Here is an 18,640-nt window from a genome sequence, read left to right as displayed (position 1 = left end):
GGAGGTGTGTGTGTGGAGCTCAGAGCTCAGTTTGGCTGCAGGAGGAGAGAAGTGCTGGGAACCGGAGCTAGACTCAAGGGGAGAGAGGGGCAGGGAATCGGCGCTTGGCTCAGCAGTTTTGTGGGGCTTGGGGGAGGTGCAGGGAAACAGGGCTCAGCTGTGCTGTGGGGGAGGTATGCAGGGAACCAGTGCAGATCTCAGCTGTGCTGAGGTACATGGGGGAGGGCATACGGAACAGACAGGCAGCTCAGCTGGGCTGGGAGGGGTTGCAGGGAACTGGTGCTGCACTCCCTTGGATTGTGAGGGATGATTTTGGGGGAGGTGCAGGGAACCAGCAGGGGTGGGCAGCTCAGTTGGGTTGCAGGGGATAGAGGTGCAAAGAAGCCTAGTGGGGGGGAGGGGAGCCAGGAGTTGTGAAATGACCTCCCCTGGTCCAAAAATCCCTCATCTGGGACCTGTCAGGTCCAGATGGTGCCAAGATCAGGGAGGTTTAACTCCTACCCAAATCCCCTCCTTGCACCCTCACTTGTAGCCAGACACCCTACCCCCAATCTGCTCCTGCTCCCTCCTCCTGGCCAGTCACCCTACATCCAGCCTGCTTCTGCATCCTACCTACCACTCAGACCTTACCCCCTTCTGCCCCCCACCTCCCTCCCAGATCCTGCACCCCCTCCCTATCCCGCTCCCTGGCAGCCCTGCCATCCATGCTAGCACCTAGCACTCCCCTGTCCTTGGCCCCAGCACTCTGCCTCACACCCCAGGACTCAGCACAGCCCTGGCCCCAGAACCCTGCCATCCACGCTAGCACCCAGCAGCTCCCTGTTCCTTGTCCCAGCACCCTGCCAGTCAACCTAGTGCCCAGCAGGACCATGTCCCTGACAATGCTAAAGTTTTGAGTTTGACATAATATTTTATTTAAAACTGAAGCCTGGCCAACAAGCCCCCAATTGGGGCCAAACCCCCATCTCACTGCAGCATCATAACACTCCTGCACTACCTGACCCCAAATCTGAGCCTATCATACACTGGAACCCCCTGTCCTGAGCCTCTTGCAGCCCCAAACTCCTGCATCCCCGCATCCTCAGTCTTCTGCTACCACACTCCTGCACCATCCACACATCACAAATCTGTGTCCTGAGCCCATCATACTCACAACCTTCTTGCCCTGAGTCCCTCACATATCCAATCCAAACTCCTGCACCCTCACATCCACAAGCCCATGGCTTGCTCAGCACCCTAACCTTACACCTGAGCCCAACACTCCCGAACCTGGAGCCCTCTCCCCGAGCCAACATCCCCTTCTCCTGCATCCAAATTCCCTCCTAGAACTTGTGCTTCTCACCCCTTCCCACACCCAAATCCTTCATTCCCACCCTACACCTCCTGTCTCAACCTAGTGAGAGTGTATAAGGGTTGGGGATTGCAAGTGATGGAGAGGAGGGGAACAGAGCAGATGAGGCCTCAAGGAAGGGGGGTGGGAGGTCTTGGGGAAGGAATGTGATTTTCATGCATTGGTGGGGATTTTCATGAATTGGTGGGTCCCCCTTCCTCTCCCTTTTTGTTGTTTGACAAACCTAGGAGTTCTTTGAAATTCTGAAAAGGGTTCCTTGGCCAAATAAAATTGGGAAACACTGATCTAACCTGATCTAATCTATATTGTCCTCGCTGCAGATATAGACCATTAATTTTTTCTGCTTTCAATAGACAAGGAGAACAATTGAGCACCAATGTCTTGATAACAGCCGTTCACATATTTGAGGACTTACCAGATTCAGCTTCTCCCCTCCCCCAAGTCTTCTTTTCTCAAGGCTAAACATATTTTTTTTAACCTTTCCTCATATGTCAGGTTTTCTAAATCTTATATTATTGTTGCTCTCTCTGGACTTTTTCCAATTGGTCCACATCTTTCCTAAAATGTGTCACCCAGAACTGGACAATACTCCAGGTGAGCTCTCCACCAGTACCGAGTAGAGTTGGACACTTACCACCAGTGTCTTACATAGGACACGCCTGTTAACTTTTTTTTACAGCTGCATAACATCATGCTATATAATAGGGATGTGAAAGGTTAACCAGTAACTGGGGGGGCTGAAGCACCTCCCTTCCTGCCACAGGGGGTCCAGAGCAGCCTCTGTCTGCAGGGAAACCAAGTGCCCCATAGGCAGAAGCTATTTCAGTGTCCAGACAGTCCTTGTCCCCTGCAGGCCTGGATGCCCCACAGACAGGGGCTATGCCAGCATCAGGAACAGCCTCTGTCCACAGGGAGACCGGCCTATGGTAGACAGGGGCTGCTCTGGCGGGTGCTGCGAGCGGGAGCACCGGGGGTTGTAGCATCCCCAGCCTGGATCCCCCTTAATTGGTTAATTGGTTAAACATTAGGTTAACATTTAACCAATTCACTGATTAACCTGAATTTTACATCCCTGCTACATAAAAGTTTAGAATTAATATAGTAAGAAAAAGGCTGCCAAGAAGAAATTGGTCAGACTTCACAAACAATGAATCAGTTCTTCGCACAAATATCCTCAATACACTGCACCTAAAAGGGATCAATTAAGAAGGCCAGATGCGTATGGTTCTTTACTTTGAGATATATAATTTCCATATTCTGGTCCTGTGTGTCTTCCTCAGATGCAGACTCCATCCCTACCAAAAAGGGTTTGATCTTAGATAGGGAATATTTACTCTTACAGGCGTCCCTATCACAAATAAGCCTTCATATCATACCTGTAAGTCTTTCATTGCCAGCTTAGGGAATACAAACTAAAAGCAACTTTCAGTGGGAAATATTTCATTGTGATGAAAGAAGAAATTGACATGAGTTCAGCCTAAAGTATGAGTAGGAGAGAAGTGGCCTAGCTCTGTCTCCAGGACAGGAGCTATGGGATACTTCCTCCACTGGTCATTGTGGATTACACCTTTGGTGCTTTGTAATGCACAAGCAAGTTTAAATGTCTGGGACAATGCAAATGTAATGTTTCAGCTTGTATGAATGTGTGCACTCTAAATTTCATGTTTATGGTAAATTCAGTTTTCCACGTGGTTCCATAATTTATGCACTCTGGCCATTAATCCACTGTGCTAAAATAATAAGAATCCACATCTCTGAGCAGTTTTACTTCTAGCCTTTCAAAATCAGGGGCTCTGTATTTAAAATTAGAACATTTGAGTTCATAGTAGTTTTATTTTATATTTTAAGTTTCTCAGATATATTTATCTGCCTCTGCATGGGCATTTGGACTCATTTTACTAAGGCACAATAGCAATTTAGGTAGTGGGATAAACCCCATTTTTTAAAATTCTAGAAATTCTAGAATTTATCTGCAAAGTATGTGGCATAAACAAAGGATATGGCATGATACACATTTTGTTCTCTCATTTGGGATATACTCAGTTGGCCACAATTCCATAAGAGGGATCATCCTAAATTCATACTAATGAAGACTTTACAATAAGTCAGACTATCATATATTACCTATATGCATGTGTACACACGTACAAACCAACTAGTGAAGTGTTAAGATTTCAAATTTAAGAAATTATACAATCATAAAAAATGAAAATTAAGACTGAGCCAAAAAAACCTTCTCTCTGTCCTTTTGGAATGCATACATGTCACAATGCTGAAAATGTGTTCACAGATTCTTTCTAAATTACAACTCCATAAAATGTGATCACAAGATAGATTACTGACCAAGAATCCATGGTTCTTCAAACTAACTGATAGGATAGATCCACACTCTAAGGAGCACATGTATTTTCTTTGCTATAGTCAGAACTCTCCGGGAAGCAGTGATCACTGGAGTCTCATGCATGTGTAAGCAGGATCTGAATTAATGCTTCCATAACAGCTAGCTGGAATGGGAGAGAAACCCTGGGTGTGTCTACGTAAATACAGTTTGCTCTTGCTTTGTTTAAATGGTTTAGCTAGTCAGCAGAGTGGCAGTGGCACAACAAGCAGCTAGCAGAGCGGTGGTGGCATGACGAGCAGCCAGCAGAGCAGCAGCACAGAGGTGAAACAAATGGCCAACAGTGGAGAGCAGTGAGCAGGCAGATGGCAAGGGACCATCAGAATAAGTAAGATGCTTCTTTACCTCTCCTTAATCAGGATGGGAGGTGAACTCTGTGTCTGCACCTCTGAACTCTATACCTGCCATGACCGAGGGCAGCAACTGTGAGTGGGATGCAGAGAAGAGTTGGGCATGTGAAGGGACATTTGCATTGCTGGACTTAAGAATCTGAAAGGAAAAGGACATCGGCCCCATCTACTTGGGGTGGGACTGTCACTCATGGTTTTTGTTTATGAACCCTGTTTGTGGTGTTTTCCCAAATTAATGCCACATCACTTCCCTCCCTTTTATTAAAAGTTTCTTTTCTACTCTTACACCCAGTGCTTGCGAGTGGGGAAGCACTGCCTCCCAGACGCGCTTGGGGCGATGTGTGCATTCCCCAGGTTATTGGGTGGGGGGACTGAGCCAATTCTGTGTTGGATGGATGGAGAGGAACTTCTAGATATTGATCCAGGTGCTGGCTCTACCTGGCAGAAGGGTTACACATGCACCTTCACAGTGGAGCTCACACCCAAGATTATAAGAAACAGCAACCTAAATATCACTTGAGGACCTTTCTACTTAATCAAATTCCATTCAAGAGTCTGATGTAGTTACAGTTGGTACGGAGCATGTATCTAAGGTAGTCAACTTACTCAACACTTCACCTTTTATAGCACAAAGCACCACACTTGTGAGATTAGCAACAAAAACTACTAAAGAAGGTGGCTCTGATAAAAGCTAATTAAATAAAGATAACAGAACTGTTCTTCTGAACTGATCACCAGATACAGAAACTGTGTCAACAGAGTTAACTTACTGTAATTTGAATTCTGGACAGCTGTCCCATATATCTCAGTGAAGGAAACATTTAAAAACCTACTGTGGAAACTGTCCTGGACCTGCAGAATGTGTTTTAAAACTTCAAGATACTACCATACTTGCAAATTCATAGCAAGCACACATATACAATGTGATCTATTTAGACCAGCTAAGTAGAAACTCTATCCCTGTTAGGCTCATCTTGAACAGTACAAAGACTGTAGGTGATTTATGTAAAGGTTTAATCCTCTGTATATTGTAGCTAAAAGGTACTAAACAATGCCATCTAAGGAGAGAATATACTTGGAAGTTAAAAAAATGTTTTAGGTAAAAGTCAGAAATCAACTTTAGTTAGGAATGTAGGTTGCAGGCATAGCACAATTTTATTCTTTTAGCAAGAGCCAAGGATGCATAGCCTCCGACTGCCTGACTACAAAGGGAAAGAGAATTGAATCAATACTACTTCACTTTGCGTGATCACAGGGCTGAATGTTCCTTTCTGTGAGGCAGCACGTAAATACTACCCTACTATTACCACTTTTGAGAGGGATCTGACTGTGGATCAAGAGTATTGTTCCATCCTGGCAATACTCTGAAAACTGAAGATATCATAATACACAAGAAGACAGAGTTAAGCTTGTGTGCTCAATCTTAGTCTGCACATTCCCTCAGAAAATTGCTTAACTCTTAACCTTGTAGAATTTCCAATTGTTTATTTCTTTATATTGATGATTTATCCCTAAGCCTTTTTATCTTTAAGATTAACCCTTTAAACAAAAAGGATTGCTAAAATAATTCATAAATAGCTTCACGTTTCTTTTTGTTAATGTTGGGATTATTTTTCTGAAATTATAAATAAAAGATGAAAAATGTACTAATACAGAATTCAATTCCTTTCTGACAGAGCCTAAACAGTGATTTTTAATAAGTTGTGAGTGAGTGAGTGAGTGAATGAAGGAAGATATTATAACAAACTCTTTTGCAGCAGTAACTATACTATGATTAAGCACTTGCTATAAAATACCTGCATTCACCAACACCCTCAAGATATAGCAGTAATGAAAATAATTCAAATATTGGCCAGAAGGTATAGTGTGGAGTGGGAGTAAGGGGGAAACATTTAAGTGAGAAAAATAACCTTTCTGGAATGGCACATAAGCTAACCAAATCGGTATGCATACAAACAACTTGAATTGTAACAGAGCCTTTGATCAAGAATTAGGTGAAAATATTTGTAGAGAATTGGGAAATTGTGATGAAAAAGGAAAACAAATGTAGATGTTAAAATAAAGGGCCAATTCCTTTACTGTATTACCTAATGCCTTGAAGAGCTCTTCTCGCACAGCAGAGGTGAACTTTCTGATCAGACAAAGAGTTGTCATAATGGCGAAGAGTAAATTGTATGATAACACAATGTAGAAGTTTCCCAGCCAGTTAAACCTTCCAAAGTCTCCAAGCAGATCAAATCTGGTAATTCCTGTTAAAATTAGATTTTTTTAACATTTAAAAAGAAATAAAGATTTCAGAAAAAAAATTAAAACATTTTAAATTACTATAAAAATGCAGATTGACATATGTAACTCCACTACTTGATGCTGCGTTAAAAAAATGCACTACAAATTCTTATGACTGATAGATAGGCAGACTGCAAAATAAATAAAAAATTCAAGGTCATTTGGGTCTTTAGTTTGGTTACCATAAAGTTGCTAGCTATGCTATCCTATTTGTTGGTGGACCAAAATTGAAACAACAGACTAGCCCATCTCTACAAAAATATAATTTTGCCTATATTAACTACATTTTGTATGTTGATTTTTATAACACTTTTGATTTTTTTACAGATATCTGTAGCAGTAAATGTCCTGCCAAGAGAGGCACAAACCTACATGGTAGAGTAAACATTAAGGCTGTATACATGCTTTGCAGATCCACTATTTCAGAATCTGGTATTTAAAGACTTCCACTTCAGTTGTAATTCCTCTCTTCATGCCAGTACGGCAGTCAGATAGGAGTCACACAGGAGGATGAAATGAGTTAAGCTCCCATGTAGACCTCAGGGTCCAACACACATGCCAGAGTAGCAAACTCTCAGGACTACCAAGCTCCAAGTCTAATGTTCCCTCAGCAAGTATTAACATGTCAATGGATGAGACTCTACTAAGAAGCAGACAAGAAAACAGGAAACTTTCCACACCAGTGTTGTGTCAAGTCTAACACAAGTCAGTTCCAAGAGGGCAGTCTGTGCCCTAAAAGACAACATCAAGACACACTGTATAGATATAAAGGACGAACAAAAATGTAGATAAAGTGCTGCAGAATTACTCATTGTTTAAGATTTTTCAGTTACGGACTAACATGGCTACCCCTCTGAGACTTTTAGATATAAAGGTGTAGGTTGTCGAGGCAATTCCCAAAACAATCTCCTTGCTTGAATCCATTACAAAGATTACTCCTGTGGTAACATCCTCAGAACTCAGTCTTAAATGTAAATAAGGGAAAGGGAAAGTTTTCATGGGCTTCAACACCAAAATGGGGGAAATAAAAGCTCCAGATTTCAAGCTCCCTTTGAAAACACAATACTCAGACCTGAAATTCTTGGGAGCTGGTTTTGAATAACAGCTCTATTAAAAAAAAATGCCAGACTTTGAAAGACTTCAGACTTCAGTATACTAACCTCCAGTGCTTTGTGCAGTCATAAGAAATGATACTTTAATTCCATCTTTTTTCCAGCTGCAAGGAGCTGTACCGTGGCCCTATTCCAGACTCTCTATACTTGTCAATGACACCTCATGGCATTACAAAACATGAACCATGTAAACCCTTGCCATCTTATCTAGCCAGAAGAGGAGCAGCTAACTGGGATCAAATTGTGCATTTAAGGAGAACAGAAAGGGTACAAGATCACAAGAAAAAGAGATTATGGAGAAAAAAAGGAGGGATATTAGGATAGAGCCCTAAGGAATAATGTAGAAGGGACTAAAGCTGACTAAGGGGGCACCCTAAATGTGAAATAAGATATGCAATTTGTGCTACGCTATTTTGAAAGAGCTTATTTTGAAATGTGGCGTGTCTACACAGTACCAAATTTCAAAATAACGTGCTATTTTTTTGAGCCATCCCCCATCCCTCATGCAACAAGGTTTACTGGGATGGCAAAATAATGCACCTATTATTTCGAAAAATATTTTGAAATAATGGACAGCTTGTGCAGACGTGGGGTAGCTATTTTGGGATACCTCCAGTATCCCAAAATAGCTGTGCAGTGTAAACATACCCCCAAATAGTGAAAAGGAGAGGGCAAAGAGCTAGGTGAACAAAGTGTACAGGTGCTTGATCCTGCCAAAAGTGCAGGAGATTGGATTTGATGACCTCTCAGGATTCCTTCCAGTTCTAGTAGTCTATGATTCATAAGCACATAGTTCCTTCTCCTTTACTGTCAACATCAGCAAGCAGATCAAGAAAGATAAATGCAGAGAAGATGCCTTTACACTTGACCATGAAATTGAGATTGACCTTAAACACAGTTTCAATGGAATAGAGACTGTGGAAGTCTGACTGCAGGACTCAGAAAGAAGGTTTGAGAGAGAAATTAAAAGCAGAGAACAAGACACACGCCAAAAGGCTGAAGTAAGAGGTGGGAAAATGAACTGGTGCATTAGTTGGATACGTAAGTGGGGCCAACACAATTTTTCTTTTTTTTTTTGCACAAAATACAAGAGTGACTCCTGACGACAAAGGAACTGTGAGGAGGGTTGGTGTTCAAAGGAGAAAACATCACTGGAAGACAAATCACAGAGGGAGTGTGCCATGTATCAATGATAACGTGTATATTTCTTGACAATCTTTAACAAAAAAAAAAAATTTATACACTTATCTAGAAAACCAGCCATTATGCAAGTTGATTTTTGTTACCTTATCTATTTAAAAAACAAACAAACATATACAGCCTTTTCTGGGAAAAAACATTCAGCGAGCGTAAACTTTAAGAATTTATTGTAGTACCATAGAAGGTTATCCTCTGCTACACTTAAATATATACATAAGAAGTATTAGGGATAAAATATTCTGTGGAAATTTTAAAATTCAAAATTATATTTATAAACTTAAAAATTCTAAAAATACAGCATTAAGTAAATACAAAACTTCACTTTTAATTTCAAATCAATATTTATGATAAAATTCTAGAGGAAAAAATGCTGGCAAATACTAATTTTATAATGCAAATTTCAAATGTGTTTTTAGCTCTAAAATCCCCTAGTTTATCAACTACTCTGCTCCTACCTAGTTCAGTTCATCATGGTAAATTATATGGTGATGACAATCATGCATTTGTCAATCAGAAGCAGTAAAATAAAGGAGGGAAAAGGCCTGAAAAAACTAGTTTTTTTTTCATTTTTTGCTAAAAATAACCCTAACTCCTTGAATATGGCAATAAAGAGTTAACAGAAACCTTAATTAGAATGCTAAAATATATGTAACAATTGTCACTACTTCATCTTAAATTCAAAGACTGGATTAAAAAAGTTAAAAAAACATGAAATACTTGAAAACTTCCCCAGTTTACCTTTCCCAGAATGCTGAAATCCTGCATTTCCTTTACAGTCTAGAAACCTGCTCTTTTAATACTGTGAAAAGACTCAATCTGTTTAACATACCTACTTCTTTTCATTTATTCAGCGCCACTGGGCGTGACATGTATTATAGAATACTAGGACTGGAAGGGACCTCGAGAGGTCATCGAGTCCAGTCCCCTACCCCCATGGCAGGGCCAAATACTGTCTAGACCATCCCTGTTAGACATTTATCTAACCTACTCTTAAATATCTCCACAGATGGGGATTCCACAACCTCCCTGGGCAATTTATTCTAGTGTTTGACTACCCTGACAGTTAGGAACTTTTTCCTAATGTCCAACCTAAACCTTCCTTGCTGCAGTTTAAGCACATTGCTTCTTGTTCTATCCTCAGAGGCCAAGATGAACAAGTTTTCTCCCTCCTACTTATGATACCCTTTTAGATACCTGAAAACAGCTATCGTGTCCCCCCTCAGACTTTCTTTTCCAAACTAAACAAACCCAATTCTTTCAGCCTTCCTTCATAGGTCATGTTCTCTAGATCTTTAATCATTCTTGTTGCTCTTCTCTGGACCCTCTCCAATTTCTCCACATCTTTCTTGAAATGTGGTACCCAGAACTGGACACAATACTCCAACTGAGGCCTAACCAGCGCAGATTAGAGCGGAAGAATGACTTCTCATGTCTTGCTCACAACACGCCTGTTATTGCATCCAGAATCATGTTTGCTTTCTTTGCAACAGCATCACACTGCTGACTCATATTCAGCTTGTGGTCCACTATAACCCCTAGATCCCTTTCTGCCGTACTCCTTCCTAGACAGTCGCTTCCCATTCTATATTTGTGAAAATGATTGTTCCTTCCTAAGTGGAGCACTTTACATTTGTCTTTATTAAACTTCATGCTGTTTACCTCAGACCATTTCTCCAATTTGTCCAGATCATTTTGAATTATGACCCTATCCTCCAGAGCAGTCGCAACCCCTCCTAGCTTGGTATCACCTGCAAACTTAATAAGCGTATTTTCTATGCCAATATCTAAATTGTTGATGAAGATATTGAACAGAGCCGGTCCCAAAACAGACCCCCTGCGGAACCCCACTCGTTATCCCTTTCCAGCAAGATTGTGAACCATTAATAACTACTCTCTGAGTATGGTTATCCAGCCAATTATGCACCCACCTTATAGTAGCCCCATCTAAGTTGTATTTGCCTAGTTTATTGATAAGAATATCATGAGAGACCATATCAAATGCCTTACTAATGCAATGCATGTAGATATTTTGCAAAGTACTATATGACTCACAGTACTCTAACAAGCTTTATTAATCCTGTTTGGACAGCTGGGACTGTGCATTTGTTAGCTGTATTTTAATTGTTCCATTTTTATTTATCTCTATGGCAAACTGTTCAGGAATTTCATCTGTTAGTTTTAAGTGAGTTTTGCCATTAATTTATTTTTTACATAACAGTTACACCCAGCATTTACACTTTCCTCAATATAATCACCATTTACAGTGCATAATCAATCATTTTGTCAAATGTAAATGGCAAATACCAAAAAAATGAGTAGCATAATATAAATGCCAAGATGTTAAAAAGTGGTTTTATTTCTCAGATCGTTGTCATATTTGCTCTTGATTTTAAGATTGGAAAACTGATTATCAGATTTATTATTCTGAATTTTTGTGTAATTCAGAATGTCAATATAGGATTACATTATCTTGTGATATTAAACATGGGTTTGTTTATTTATTTACTTATAGGTGAGAGCTGTGTGTTAGGATACCATCTTTGAAATAAATTGTTTCACACACAGGATTACTCTCTCCTGGAATGTCACTGAATTTTAATGGGACAGTACAGAAATAGACTTCTGAGTGCCTGTTTGTCCTTGTTTAGGTGTTTTAAAATAGGATTCTTTATAAGAAGATTATATACAGCATGACATGTAATTGTTAGACTTTTTTAATGGGAAACCTTTTATTGTTTTGGCAACTCTGATGCCACAAACAACAATTTGACTGTTTGGTTGGTTGCATAGTACTGTGGATAGGACCTAAAAACACTTCATTCACACTGATACAGTCCTAAAAGAAAGTTACAGCACACTAGCATGTGCCACACTTCCCATCCCATAGTCCAAAGGGTGGAGCCATGTCGACAGAGCCTAACTGGAACAAAAGTTAGATTATTTCAAATCTGACTACCTGAAATTAAGCTTGTATATCCATAAAACATCTAAAATGTAAGTGGCCTAATTCTGCGAAGCAGCCAACACCCAGAAATCCCACTGAAGTTCACAGGAGGTTCCAAGTGCTCACTGAAAATCAGGTGACTTATTTAAATGCTTCCATATGGATTTTCCAGCCTAAATTTCGGCACTCCGGTCTAGGTATGAATGGCTGAATATTTAAATACATTTCAAATACAAAGGATCTCTCTCTCGCCAATCTGTTACACCAGTTTTCCAGGACAAGTATCTATGAAAATTTTAAACAGAAATAAAGGTTTATTTTCCCCACCAATATTCCAAAGTTTAGCCTTTAACATATTAACCTAAAGAGGCAAGAATCATATGCAGAAATATTTTAATAAAAACAATAGTTCTCTTATTGCTATAAAAAATGCTAAATACATGAAGTGTGTTTATCACTTCATAAGCTTTTATGCTCAAGGCATTAAGTTGCTGCATCATCCATGCACTTATGACATCTATATGAACTGCACAATTTTATATAAAATAAAAACCAATTTTAAGATGGACACAAAATAACCATAATTTCTTTCAAAAGTTTTCAAAACTGTTTTCTTTTTACTGTCTGCAAGTTTACCTTCAAGAACAATAGTATTATTTAGTTTCTATAAAATACTAAGCCAGCAATGATTTTAGACCATTTTTTCTTGCTTTCTTTTCACTAAAGCCCTTTAAAATATTCCTTAAATCCATTTTAAAGCAAACCATGATCTTTTGAATATCATTTGAAAAATCTATGTACAGTAGACTTTCAATAATCCAGAACCTTTGGGACCTAGGTGGTGCCGGATTATTGGATATGCCAGACTATCAGGAGGTACTATAAACTGGAGATTACACACACACACACACACACACACACACACACACACACTGTATACAGTAAAGTGTTTTTAACCCTTTTTATTGTACATACTGTATACAGTATACTGTAATATTTTAGTTTTTTTAACCCTTTTTTATCCTTTTCATCACTTGGTTCAGCTGCTGCTGCCTTGTGACTCGTTTTTTGCAGAAGCTCACTCACTAGGCTCTTCACATTTTGATGCTGGACTATCAGGAGTGCCGTACAATTGGATGCCAGACTATTGGAGTTTTACTGTATTTTCTAGAAAATGTGTGATTCCTGCTATTTGATATGTAGGCTTGAAAGGGATTACCTTTTTACCAGTAAATGATGGTAAACATCAATATTATCATACACACACACAAGAAAAAAAACACCTCTATCAATAGTAACAGAAAGTTACACAAAACAAAACAAAATGTTGCTTGCAAATGTAGTAGGGTTTGATTTTAGGATATTATTTTGTATATTTTGATGTAACATGGACAATTTATGTTTTAATTATAAATTCTAATTATAAAATAAACTTTTTGAATCTTAACATCTACTATCATTAAATAATTGTTGTCTGACTCCCCTCAATCTCTTGCAACTGTGAAAATTTCAAATATGTAAAAATTGAAAAAAATGCTTAGAAACAAACATTGATATTATCCATTAAGAATTGTGTTCTACCAATCTTGGGGTGTTGTGTGATTTAAAGAAATGTATAAGTTTGCTTTAAGCAAAGACTGACAAAGTACAAGGATGAAGTCGTGTATAGTTCTTGTGCAACACCATGAAAATGTTGATATATTTCCACAGTCTGACTTTTCCTGGATCAATTTCATTTACATGCCTGCTTAAATACATTATGAATACATATCTCACAGTAAAATATGTTGCTGTTATGATACTGAAATATTTGTATTAAACTTACCCAGTGTTCTTGACATCACTGGCAAAGCAGAGCTGAGCACCAAGATTGACACACAGTTTCCAATTATCTATTTTGAACAAGAATACCCCCATCAAAATAGGTTTTTTGCTATAAGAAATATCTGAAAGAATGATTTCTAAAAGCCACATCCTGTAGATTAGACTTAGAAATATAATTTTACTTTAGATTATGAACCATTAATTTGTTCTTGCTTCTGCTAGGTATCTCCAATAACTGGTATTCACAAAAATTTTACCTCTAACAACAGAAAAGGTCAAATATTTATTAAAACCAGCAGATAAAGATATAAACAAACAAGTTTAATATACATTTTAATCTATAAACATGTTCATCAAAGTATTTCATAAAAAAATAGCGACTGCATAAATTAAAGCCAACTGTCTTTCACTTGATAACTTAGGCCCGAATTCTGCTAACACTTTATGCGCTTACTTTTATGCATATGAATCTTTACACTGGCTTTGGGATGGCCTTTGTGTAAAATTAAGCATATTTTAACTGCTTGCCAAATTAGAACCCAATTATAAAAAAGGCTAAAAAACTAAATGTTTTCTTTCCACTGAGTTTTTGTTGGTAAATTTAAACAACCAGCACAAACAAACAGTTCAGCAAGGTTAGATTTGTCTGCAGTTTTATAGAAGCTGAACCTGTGTTTCCTGAAAGCAGTTTGTTCAGCTCTAGTTCTAGAACAATTAACAGTAAATTAAATACCTGTTTAAGGTACAAAAGTTTCTACCTTGCAATTTATTTATATTTTATTTTTTCTAAACTATTCTTAATGTATTGTAAATGAAAGCTGAGCAGACATTAGGACACTCACGCATGCACACACACACTGCTATTCATTAGAGATGTTCTATGCCTTCACGCACTTTCCCACTTTCAAGAATTCCTGGCAAGATTAAAATATCATGCTATATTTGAGAAGGAATTTCTTAAATACTAGAATACACTAATATTTAATTAAATCCAAACCCTGCCTCCTGCTTATTGAGCTTCCCCCTCTTGTCAGATTGTGGGAATATTTTGTCAGAAATCTCTGCATGTGTCTCAGTATTAGGTAAAAGAATTTGTTATTCTAAAACCAATGCCAAATTGTGGAAAGTCAAACTAGACTCAGACTGCAAAATGTTGCTGAATAGAACTCCTCAGTCTTACTTTAATTACTCAAATTTGAATTACTTTGTATTACTTGTTGCAACCAAGTTCTTCAGATTTCAAACAAGCTCCCTGAAGTACAGTTAGCACAATCAAAGTTACTCATTAGCAATACGTTTCCTTTGGGAAAAAAAGTCCTTTCACTAGTTTTTCTATAGCTAGTTAACAAGCTCTGCTATTCCAGGCTTTTTACAAATGAATGGATGCCATCCAAACTCAACAGAGCACATCCTTTTTCCCACTCATTCAGCATTTTGAAAATCTTCCAGTTTGTGTTTACACAGCTTACAAACAAATAATGATCACTGCAAATGAGCCATTCAGGGCAATTACTAACTAAAAGAGCCAGTTTGTCTTGGGTGGCAAAAAAAGGGGGAGGGGAGAAGCAACACTACCTCAGACTTTACCTTACCTTTGTCATAGTTGTGTCATCCTTCCTGGGAGTGAAATTTCCAAAAAAGCGAAGGCTATAGAAGCCGACGACAGAGGATACCATGAGATAGCTGTGAGAATCAAGGAAAAAAGAACCTCCAAGGAATGCAAATTTCACTCAAGTTCTTAGCAGTCTCCTAAAAGTCTTAAGAACCAAAGAAAAAACAAAAACACTTCAAGTGCTTGAGAAGGACTGACCTGTCTCTTTCTTCTTTCGAGGCAAGTGTCTTAGTAAATTACCAGTGTCCCAGAAAACTAGACAGAATACTTGTTAACAGACAGAATTCTTACTTAAAGAAAGGATACAAAATCAAAATGATTTCAAGTGCTGCTCCCACAAAACCAAAAGTGGATAGGGAGGCATTTCCTATTCCAGGCCCCTACAAGGAGAAAAATACTTTGCATACTTCAATGAGATACAAGTATTAAGTGTATAAAAAGTTAACTTTTTGTCCCTAGCAAAACTAAAAAATCCTTGACTGGAAGATGCTATAACAGACAACGAGTACCATTATAAAATTAAATATTTTTTGACAACTCTATAAATTCAAGACAATCTCAATTTAGGCTCAAATGCTTTGTTATTACACTAGCTAGAATTCGTATTTAAGTAAAAACAATGAGGAGTCCTGTGGCAACTTAGAGACGAACAAATATATTTGGGTAAGCTTTTGTGGGCTGGAGCCCTCTTCATCAGAAAACTTACGCCCATATAATTTGTTAGGCTTTAATGTGTCACAGGACTCCTCATTGATTTTTCTAGAGACAGATTAACATAGCTACCCTTCTGAAATTTAAGGAATGCATTTTAATAAGATGGGAAAACAACTTGGTTTCTGGCATTATGATTTACATATGTAACATCTATATCATATATTATATTTATATACATTTCCACTCCCTAAAACCAGACTCTTTTCACTGTATGTAGTATTAGCAACAGAACAGCAGCTTCTACTAAATACCTTTGTATAGATGTCAACTACAATGTCAAACTGTATTTATGCAGGAAAAAAGTATTAACCACCAACACCAACAAAAATAATATCACAATTAATGCTAACAATGAGCTCACTTATTTTCTTCAGAGAAAGTATTGTAAAAGTGTAAAATTTGTATTTCATGTGTAAAAACAGATATGAAAATACTGAAGGATATTGGCAGGGGAAATGAACAGGTTTTTTAATGGATTATTTTCCCATAAAAACCTACTACTAGTCCACTATTCAAAAATACAAAACACCAAAAAAAGATACCCGCCTCAGTTTTCTGGTGGCACACTATTTACCCATGTTTTTCTTCCCTATGACTGGGCTTCATTCTATTGAGAGGTCAATAAGGTTACTCATTTGGATAAAGTTAGGCATATTTTTAATTTGGAGGACTCAACCCAGAACATCAATCTCAGGTATGAAATACAGTGTTTTTAAAGCTATCAAAGTGCAATCTCTCCTTAGAATTTTTACAAGAAAGTCTTCTGATCATGTCCCCAATATTTTCAAAATAATAAAGGAAATTAAGTTTACATTACCCTTGATCCCTTTGGCATTGCAGTCTCATCGATTAACAGGCAAAGAATGTTGCAGGCAACTAAGAGGACTGAGATGGACTATAAAGAAGTACAGACATTCTGTCAATTCTAAAGGTTAACATTTAAACAAATGTCTAACATTATGTGATCTGGTGAAAATTAACCATCAATATATTTGTGAAGAAAAGTTGAGGAGGGAAACAAACAGATTTCATATGGTTTAACATAAATCTTACTCAAAGCTATTAAAATTAGCTGCAAATAACTGAGAAGATTCTACATACTGAAAAAAAAAGAAATTCTTACCGTCTCAATAAGCAGCAATATCATAACAGCTGGATACACTAAATTCCTCTCCCATGCAGAAGCTTTTTTCCGCCGTTCTTTTCACGGGGAATAAAGAAAACTTAGTGCCATAATTTGAGCAGTCTTAACAAAGAACATAAATCTGTAAAAATTGTAGGTAACCTTCTTAAAAAAGCCCCGGCATCTACCCCATTTGGCAACAATCAGTTGACAGAATATCTACATTCAAGTATAACACAGAGCAGTACAAAAATCAGGATGTCAAAACCATCATGGAGCCCCATTAAAGGAGGACTATGTGGAGCTCTTGTAAATCAGGTTTTATTTTTATCCCTGGCTAATGCTCACAGTTACACATCAAGGTGATAGTTAAATTATACTGGCGTTTTTCTGGCATTGGTGTAGTTTTACAAAGTTTTACTTTGTACTGCACACCTTGTCACATACTTGAAATTTAAATTACTTCCTCACATCCCTCCGTACGCTATCAGGGTTCTGCAAGAGTGGTATTACAGTAAATCCTGGGCTATTACAAGGAATGTAAGCTGTGTATGTAGATCTTCATACAACCCAAAAAGAAAAAGACATTACACTAAGGCCCTATTTGAATCATGGAATGATCTTCACAAATAATTATGGCTGAGTTGCAGACAAGACATGGAAAATGGCAGAAAGGTAATGGATCTTTATGAATAGCTATAAATTGGAAAAGCTAGAGTAGACCTAGTTAAGTTGCAGTGGAAGCCTAATATTGTGAGATCTGCAATAATAGAGAATGAAATAGGGTCTTATATTACAGTCATTTATACTAAATAATACTCCTGCTCTTGCTGTTTTACATTAGTCAGTATATAAACCTAGGACTAATTTAAAAATTAGATACCAGAAATCAGCATTTAGTCTAAAAGTTAACATTTACTTACTGCAGTATCCCAGATACTTGAGTAGTATTTCCCTACACTTAAAAAAGTAATAACTGCAATCTTGGCTGCTATAGGGCACCTTGGAAAATGTCCATTTTAAGTAGCAAACATTGCATTTAAAGAATGACACTTCTGACAAAGATACGAAATGGCAGCAGTTCTAAAAATAAAGAATTTTACTTTTGTAAAAAAAATCTTGGTTAAATCACTCATTTAAAAAATATAGGGGAAGACCGTGCCCCACTAATCCCAAATGATCAAAGGCATGCAAATGATGAACTAGATGCTATGGTGTTTGAACTGTATCTCTGTATTAGAAGTGATATTTTAATACATCTTTCTACAAAAATATAAAAAGCAAAACCAAAAATTCCCATTTCATTTTCCAATTTATTTTGTTAAACATCTTTCTAATGAAGTGCCATTACCATGTGTTATCTTATCTATTAATAGAAGCTCAAAGAAGTTCATTACAAACATAAGTTTAGAAAACAATTGATTTCAGTCAACTGCAAATAATTCTGGCACACATACATTAACAAGTTTTATCTGACACTCTAAAGCAGGCTTCTTATTAAAAATGCCAACTACATGAAACTATACAAAAGAAAAGCTATATTACCTAATTTTTTTTTCATGCTCTTCACATTTTCAAGTTCCTGTTTCAGCTCCACTGTATTGTACTCCATGGTAGAAGACACACCTGTTCAGAGGCAAAGACAAGGGATTTTATTTTTTCAGATTACTAATATTCCCACAAGGGAAACTATTAAAACACCATTTAGATCTCATTTATAAGCAAT

The 18,640-nt window shown here is 37.8% G+C and overlaps 1 protein-coding gene across 5 annotated transcripts in view; it reads right to left on the bottom strand.

The window, feature by feature from the left end:
- Positions 1 to 18,640, bottom strand: part of LMBR1 (limb development membrane protein 1) — a 139,575-nt gene that overhangs the window by 5,096 nt on the left and 115,839 nt on the right. For 4 of the 5 annotated variants that reach the window (XM_006129336.5, XM_089776779.1, XM_025187879.3 and 1 more), the window contains 7 exons: positions 18,460 to 18,540; positions 16,915 to 16,991; positions 16,609 to 16,686; positions 15,384 to 15,457; positions 15,058 to 15,148; positions 13,467 to 13,533; positions 6,187 to 6,348 (listed from right to left, as the gene is read on the bottom strand). In XM_006129336.5, the coding sequence (XP_006129398.3) occupies positions 6,187 to 6,348; positions 13,467 to 13,533; positions 15,058 to 15,148; positions 15,384 to 15,457; positions 16,609 to 16,686; positions 16,915 to 16,991; positions 18,460 to 18,540 (630 nt within the window). The remainder of the gene's footprint in view (positions 1 to 6,186; positions 6,349 to 13,466; positions 13,534 to 15,057; positions 15,149 to 15,383; positions 15,458 to 16,608; positions 16,687 to 16,914; positions 16,992 to 18,459; positions 18,541 to 18,640) is intronic. The other variant, XM_006129337.5, reaches the window with a different exon arrangement.

Source organism: Pelodiscus sinensis, chromosome 2 (assembly GCF_052426305.1).
Source record: "Pelodiscus sinensis isolate ZL-2025 chromosome 2, ASM5242630v1, whole genome shotgun sequence".
Lineage (NCBI taxonomy): Eukaryota > Metazoa > Chordata > Testudines > Trionychidae > Pelodiscus > Pelodiscus sinensis.
This window is presented reverse-complemented; position numbering and strand designations above follow the sequence as displayed.